The 8,132-nt window shown below is 39.3% G+C and overlaps 1 protein-coding gene across 17 annotated transcripts in view; it reads right to left on the reverse strand.

Moving 5' to 3' along the window:
* The window catches only part of CCDC73 (coiled-coil domain containing 73), a 60,138-nt gene that overhangs the window by 36,377 nt on the left and 15,629 nt on the right, over positions 1–8,132 (reverse strand). For 7 of the 17 annotated variants that reach the window (XM_079952927.1, XM_079952926.1, XM_079952929.1 and 4 more), the window contains one exon: positions 7,541–7,712. The exons of 5 other annotated variants lie outside the window; for them this stretch is intronic. In XM_079952927.1, coding sequence (XP_079809053.1) covers positions 7,541–7,672 — 132 coding nt within the window. In that variant the 5' untranslated portion in view covers positions 7,673–7,712. The remainder of the gene's footprint in view (positions 1–7,540; positions 7,713–8,132) is intronic. 5 more of the 17 variants (XM_079952918.1, XM_079952919.1, XM_079952921.1 and 2 more) reach the window with 1 other exon arrangement.

Raw genomic sequence — 8,132 nt, forward strand, 5'->3', positions numbered from 1 at the left:
ACTGGCCACATATGCCACCTTGAGCTCCTTAGAGGAAAGGTGGGGCCTAAATGTAATAAGAAACAGAAAGTTGACCTAGGAAGAAAAAAACCAGAAGGTGACCCAATCAGGATAGAAGTAAATCTTCCTTCACTGGCAAGACTCTCAACTCTGAGATGATCCTGGGCAATGTGATAGCTACAAGGAAAAATGCATCTAAGGGGGACTCAAATGGGAAGGGAGCAGTGAAAAGCAGGATGAAATTAAGGTGAGTATCTTAGACCTAATCTAAAAATGATGGGACACTCATGTCTGTTTGATCAATATCTATGTTGCTCTCATATAATGTGAGGTGGATGTCTCATTTTAACATGAGAAAGGGTGGACAGGTAGGAACAGCTAAACCGTCCCTCCATTATCTATTACATAGTCTAACTCACTTCGGATATAGACATTCAGCTGGGAAAAAGTGCCCAGAATGATGGGAAGGTAAGAAAAGGAAGGGGTTTAGCTTCCCCTAGCACTGTGCTTTCTTGATGCTAAAATGTGGTCCCACCTTCTTATATGTGAACTCAGACTGTTAGGATTCTATAGGAACCCTAAGAGGTTCCTCAAATTCGGGCCCACTACAATGAACCACAGCCTGTGCACAAGATCTTATTTCATTTGCATTTAATTCATTTTAGTACACATATACTTTTAACACATATTATTTCTCCCCTCCCTTTCCTTCAACATAGCCTTCCTGATTTCAAGCACCACATACAGGTTCCTCCCAGTTAAAAACAATGGATTTTTAATGAGACTTACATATCCAACCACCATTAATACCTCCATACACATAAGACAAAGATAATCAAATTAAGCAGGAAAACCCAAATGAGAAAAGAAGGCAGAAAGAAGACTGTGGAAATAAAAGGAAAGTTTCAAAGAGAGGGAGAAAAGAAAATGCGAGGAGAGAAAAATACTCCCCCATAAAGGCTTCTTTTAACACTGCATATATTAGTACAAAGTTTCCTCACATGTTTTTTATACAGGAGGATTAATATGACAGGAGGGAGAGTTCATATTGGCTGAAATGCTTCCTGAGATATGTGGATTTCAAAGCCTCAACAGATTTATAGGTCAAAACCAGCCCCTCTATCTGTATCTGAAAGCTAATAGTTAATTGCACAATTTTTGCAGCACAAGCTTTATGTTCCCACTGACCCACTTCTGTCAGAAGACAGGCTTCTTTGTTTTATATTCACTGAAGCTCCCAAATGCTATTCAAAGAATATCCCAATTAGAGCCAATCTACAAAAGTACGAATCATTTGCTGCAAGATACCTATTTTCCAGAGGAGGTCACAGTAGATGCAACTGAATAAAGTCAACCCTCGACAAAGTTGCCACCTGAGAATTCAGAAGCAAAAACTGGCCCACAAGCCCTTGCAAACAGTGAGTCCGGTTAGCTAGAAGAGCACAAACATCATCAGTAATGCAAGGCCTTCTCTTTCGTCTAGCGGTCGGGTCTGTGCTCCTTCAACTACCATCAATTCCAACTTACCTGTTTACTACAATTGATAGCAATAGTGTCTTTCAATCTGGGTTGAAAACCAGGAGTGTTGGTTACCGACCTGATGTTGCAGCCAAATGTTTTAATCTTAACATGTTCAGATTGTTATTATGTGTTATACTATAACCAATACTAAAGTTATGAATACAGAAAGCCATCTTGCACTGAGTCAAACCATCTGTCTATCTAGCTCTGTCGTATTGCCTACAATGACTAGCAACAGTTCTCCAGGGTTTCAGAAAGGGGTTTCTGCGAATCCTCTGACTGCTTGATTTTTATCTACTGTCACAAAACCGCAAAGCCTTTGCTTCTGTGATTATAGTATTGTTTGCAGAATATTACAAATGTCATGCAGCGTAAAAGTAAGGCAGATAAACACAAAAATATAAAAGCTCATAAAAAAACCTTTCTGCACTCCCTAAGTGAGTAATATTCTGTAACTACAACAAAATAGTTTTCTTATAATTATCTATAAACACTGAATCCGAATGCATCTTCTATTACTCCCCCATCAGGGACAAAAGCCAATTATTTTGATTACCCTATGACTTTTCAGAGAAGGGGGAGTATGCTCTCAAACAATTTATTTACAAATGCTGTTAAAATGTGCTACGAGTAAAGCACGCATTAATGAAAAGCAGAAACATGATACATTATTAGTAAAAATCCTGTAGAAAACAGTCAGTAAAGTGTACTTGTGTACTCCCCCCCCCCCCCCCCGGAGAAGCAACTGGGGAAGGGCAATTTTAAGCAGAAAAATGGCCAGATGGGAAAGGGTTAAGAAAACCTCCCTCCCCTTTTCTATTCTTGACATCAGCTGTTATTTATTTAATTATTTTAAATGAAAATGCTACACGCAACCGGGTGCAGGTAGTGCCAAGTTCAGACCTTAGTAAAGACAACTGTCTGCCTGTTTATACATGCGTTTCTATATTGTACAGAATTATTTCTGGCATTGCCACAAATGGACAGGGTGATGCTAAATGGTTAACAGAGGAGGGGTGCTACCAGAAGACTCCCAAGCTACGTAAGTCTGGGGTACTGTCTACAGCTTCCAGCAGGAAACCACTTTCTATAGTGTGGAAAATTTAAGAAGTAGGCTGCTGTTTGACAGCAGGGATGGACCGATCAATCAATTTCCTATTTCTATGTCAATTCTACATGTCAATTCTGTCCCAATTCTGCAGTGATCTGTAATTTAAAAAAAATCCATACAAAATTGATTATTTAAATCCATATTTAAATAAGTATTTGTCACACAATGTGCGCTTAAATACATATTTTATCTCAATACACACATTTCAAAATGTATTTTACCCTAATGTATTTTATACACTTTGATGCGTTATCTGAGCCAAGAACTGTATTGTAAAATTCACAGAAGTGCAGATCTGAAGGATAATCATGTTCCGGTTCATTTATTAATCTGGGATGTGCAGATTAGGTCATTTCACTTAAAAATGCAAACCAAACAAAATTCTCTTCCATTTCTATTTGACAGTGGGAGCTACTATAACTAATAGTATGTCTTGTTAGCATTTCTGGATCTAAGCAATTTACCGTACTTGGAAGTTCATTAGGATTGGGTTATAAGATTGCTTAGGAATTGTTTAGAAATAATGACATTTTAGGAGACCAGCACTTGACTTAAATTTGAAGGAAAGGAAGGAGAAGAAAATTGGAAATGAAAGAAAACTTTGTTTCCACTGTGTACAAATTATTCTGCTGGTGAACTGTCCATTGACAGTTGCTTAAATATGCATCAGCACAAGGAGAAACAAATTATCACCTCCACTGATCTGTTCCCACACAATTCATGTATCTAGTGGCACATGGAATTAACCCTATATGATTTAAACTACAACAAAATATTTGAATGGAAAGAACTGAAGCTGCTAACTTGAACTTCCTCCTTCAACTTGTGTCTCATTTCTTTCATAAAGTTTGCAAACAGCGTGCATAAAGTTGAATGAAAAGGAGCAATAGTGAGGAGGAAGCACAATAAGAGAACTGGGCCAATATTAACAAAATTAATTTCAATAGGGACAAATATAAGGTTCTGCACTTGGGGTGGAAGAACCAGCTGCACAAATATAATATACTGCTGGGAGTACTATGTTCAGTACTGGGCACCACAATTAAAGGAGGATATTGACAAGCTGGAACATGTGCTGAAGAGGGTGACGAATATGATAAAAGGTCTGGAAACCAAGCTTTATGAAGAATGGTTGAGGGAATTGGGTATGTTTAGCCTGGTAAAGAGGAGAACGATAGAAGATATCATAGTCATCTTCAAATATCTAAAGGGTTGTCACATGGAAGAGGGAACAAAGTTTGGTTTCTCCTGCTCCAGAGACTGGGACCCAAATGAAAAGATTTAAGTTACAAGAAAGGAGATTTTGACTAAACATCAGGAAGAACTTTCTTACAGCAAGAGCTGTTTAACAGTGGAACGGAGTCCCAGGAGAGGTGGACTCTCCTTCCTTGAGGTTTAAGCAGAGGCTGGATAGCCATCTGTCATTTATGATCCTGTTGAGATTCCTGCATTTCAGGGGATTGGACTAGATGAGCCTTGGGGTCCCTTCCAACTCTACAATTCTATGATTCTAGGAAGTCAGAGTTGCAGAACCACTGCTGCATCCAAAACACTGCTGCCTCATGCCACTCAAAGCCAAGAGCTTTGTTATTTCCGTTTTCGCTGCTGTCTGCCACTGGCCTGCAGATCAGGTCCTTACTTGTGAATGGATTGGCTTAGGATCCAGAACATCCTTAGCCAGCCCAGCTCTGCCCCATCTCCAAAATGCCATTTCAGAGCCTTGCACCAGCAGGATATCTCAAATAGTTTGCACCTCTAGAAACTACAGCAGGGTGTTCCAGGATACCTGATCCTCCTAACCAGCTCTTCTTCTTCTTCTTCGGCGATCACTCATCGCCAAGTAAGATTGTCTTCATGAACACGGTCTTAACAGTGAGTCTGTAAGTGACTGTGGAGGGCAGTTCTGGATTCACACATCCTTCCACAGTGGGGACATAGGTTTCCGGGCAGGTGGAAGAAGGTGGAGAGATACCTCTGCTCGATACTAATCCCCTCCAGGAGCACAAATTTTGGGTTAGGATTGCTCCCTAAAAGATTTAAGGGGTTTTTTAATTAAACAAATAACTTTAGCCGGTCTTCAGTTCACCACTGTTAGTCCCCTCCCCCTTCATTCTAAACTGGAAGTTTTAAAAACTTATACATTCTATCTTGAAACATCCATGCAACACATTAAAAAGAAAACTTTCTTATGTTTAGGATGAAAACTGTATATAATTTTTAGATGATAACAAGAGACACAAAACCTTTAGAAGTCTTGATATTTTATTAGCTGCCTTAGGACTACAAGGATTTAAGTGTTTTTACAAAAACACCACCATAACAATAAAAGAGGAGTCATTTGATGGTTTATTTACTCGTTATAACCTTTAGAAAGTGTCAAGCCTTTGTAAAGTGCTTGCTTCAGGCTGTAGTTTTACAAGATAGGCTGTACATTGGTCAAGCCCCCCTGATTCTTGACCCTGAACAGATTTAGGAACAGAGTACAGCTGGCTCACATCCAAGCAACCCAAACTAGGTACTTTTACCATCTTTTTCAAACTCATAATCCACCTCCTACGAAATTGCAAAATCCATTTCTTTCATGCTGCTCAATCAAACAGTTCTCAGACTTCTAAATTACTTCACAGTCTGTTTTAGGATACCCTGCAATGGGCCTACATAAACTAGATGTTGAAGCAAAACTTGTTAATACTGTACAGGCGAAACTCAACTTGGGGTTACATTCCAGGGACAGCACATAAAACAAAAATCAAGTATAGTCAAAACACATGTGGTTCACCAGCGGGTAGCATTGAAAAGTCTTTTTTTCCCAGATGCCCAACCCCTTTCTGCCCCCTTTTTATTTTTAATTTTGCCAACCATGTACTGTAAAGCTAAATGTGCACAAGTTAAATGAGCATAAGTTGTGAGTTACCTGTACCTAAACATTTCTAAAGTTCAAAGCCCACTATAGCACATTTTAAGATAAAAGGAGTGGGCTCTGTCCCTGGTCCCCAGACACAGATAATAGGCAGCAACAAGGAAACAAAATTTTAAAGAGTGGAGATGGCTAATGCATGAATAGGTTGTTTCTCTAACCATGCATGATACTTAAGTACAATTAAGAATTGGTAATGCCTGAGATATTTCTTCAGGCCATGCTGCAAAGTAACTGCCCTTGCACAGAGAACTGCTTATGTAAGTGTAATTAGATGAGGGGGTAGCCTGAAGGACACACCCTGTCCAGCTTATGACTGGGGTTGTAAAAAGAGACTACTAGGATGCTTCCATGAAGAGGCTTAATACTATAAGCAGGTAACTGGCAACACGGTGTTTTAAAAACTTAACTGGCTTTTTCCTGGAAAAGAGAAATCTGGATTCAATACTACCATGTGGATGCCAACACTACCATGTGGATGCTGCAAATAACTTGCATACATCAGCAGCACAAATCTCACAACAAGTACCCATACAGAAGCATCCCTATAGTGGCTCAAACTGGTTGAAATTTAGCCTGGCAGATTCCCTTTCATTGAACAGATTGGCATTGGTGAGAGTGAAGTGCTGGTTCTTGTATAACAAAGGTAATGGCCAGTTTTCTTCTAGAAAGGGGCATATTCTTCTTCCCTCTTTCCTGTTTTTCAATGCTCAGAAAACTGGAGTGAGCACAACAATACAAAGGAATAATTCACTGTTATGTACAGTTATAACAAAGATACCCACAGCACTATTCCGTTGCCACAGGTCATGCATATGCAAATAGGATTCCAGTCTTCAGCTAGAAGGGACTTGGACAGCAGCTGAGGCCACTACAACACAGCACCAAGTTCACTGTGAGACACAGGATTATCACCACTTTAGCGTGGATCACAGTGGCTAGGTCAGGGCGAGAGAGGTAAGGAGCCAACTGCTTAGCTTGGCGGAGTTGCCAATCATATTAGGCCTATGGGCACATTTGAGTTCAACGTGTGGGCACCACACCCTCTGATCACTTCTCTGTTCCGCAGTCAATCACATACATGGACACATGGACATGCAAAGTAAGTGACAGAAAGAGAGGAAGTGCATGCACATAAAGTCTGGTTTTCCAAGGAATCTCAGTAAAAGTCAGATGCAGAAGGAAAGCAAACAGAGCTGCAATGTGTAGTGTGGAATATCATCACTCTTCCAACTTCTTCCTTCAGCTCTGTGTACTTTTCAAGGGAGGAAAAGTGCATGGGAAGGCTCAGAGGATTTGTGGGAAGCAACGGATGACCTCAAGGTTGTCATTGCACCAATGGGAACCACACTTTCAACCCCAGCCCTGAGGGTTAAAGACACTTAAATCCATAAAAACCACCTTTCTCCACCTTTTGATTATACCATTCATGTTGAATAGCAAGGCTGTGCGTAAGAAATGCATTCTTATGAGTGTGGAACTCCTTTCTAGTAGCGACCAATATAGCATTTTGTAAAAGCTGTGTAAAACCCAGTTTAGGTTGGCTTCCAATGGCAAAGGCTAACAAAGCATGGATAAATTTTAATACATTTTACTGTATATTTCATTTTGCTTGTTTTGTTTGTTACACTGATCCATTGCCTCATACAATGAGCCTCTTGATAATGTACAACAGAATATAAAACATATATAATTCATTAAAACATGTAAAAAAAAAAATCCAGAAAAATACAAAGAATAAGCAGTAACGCAGCCAGTTAACGAGGGGGGGAGGAAAAGCATCAACATCAGCAGTAACATATACAAATTAATACCTCAAATGCAAGCTAAATAATCACCATCAGATTAATCAGGGACTAAAACTATAAAAATAAAAATAACATTAAAAAGCTAAAAAAAAAAAGTTAAAAGGCTTAGGAATAAGAATGCCTTTAATTGCTTTACATTTCCAAATTAGCTAGAAATATAAGTAAATAAGTAAATGTGCCTACCCTTCTCATACGCAATTCTTCTACTGCCTCCAGAAAATTTGTTTTAAAATCTGATAGCTGAAGAGAAATCAATGCTTCGGCAGAATTCTGTAAGGTACAGGCAGGTGCTTCCTTATTGAATTCTTCATCCATTTTAGAAATTGTATCTATAATTTTTTTAGCGTGCGTTTTACTTGAAATGAAAAGAGTATCATTCAGAAAATTGCTACACCAGAAAATGGCAAGTATTTATACTGCAATTTAAAATATTAGCTAAAACTTTAAAACATATAGGTCACAATCCAATCACACTGTTGCATGTGCAGTTTACTGCCACCAACCCCTTCATCATGCTGGTAGACTTCCCACAAGGACAGAGCTGAGCTCATAAGGCAACTAACTGCACATGCCAACTCGGTCAGGCTCTTTCTATTTAAACAGGCTCTGGCATATTGTGCTCATTATATCAGTGTTAGCAAGAGCAGTAGCAAGCACTAATTTATATACCATAAAATAAGCTTGTATTTCAGCACTATTTGGGGATGCCCCGGTATGGTGCCCATGTTACAAGTTTTTAGGAAGTCAATACAAATTCGTAGCATGGGCACCCTAC

Source organism: Podarcis cretensis, assembly GCF_951804945.1.
Source record: "Podarcis cretensis genome assembly, chromosome: 1".
NCBI lineage: Eukaryota > Metazoa > Chordata > Lepidosauria > Squamata > Lacertidae > Podarcis > Podarcis cretensis.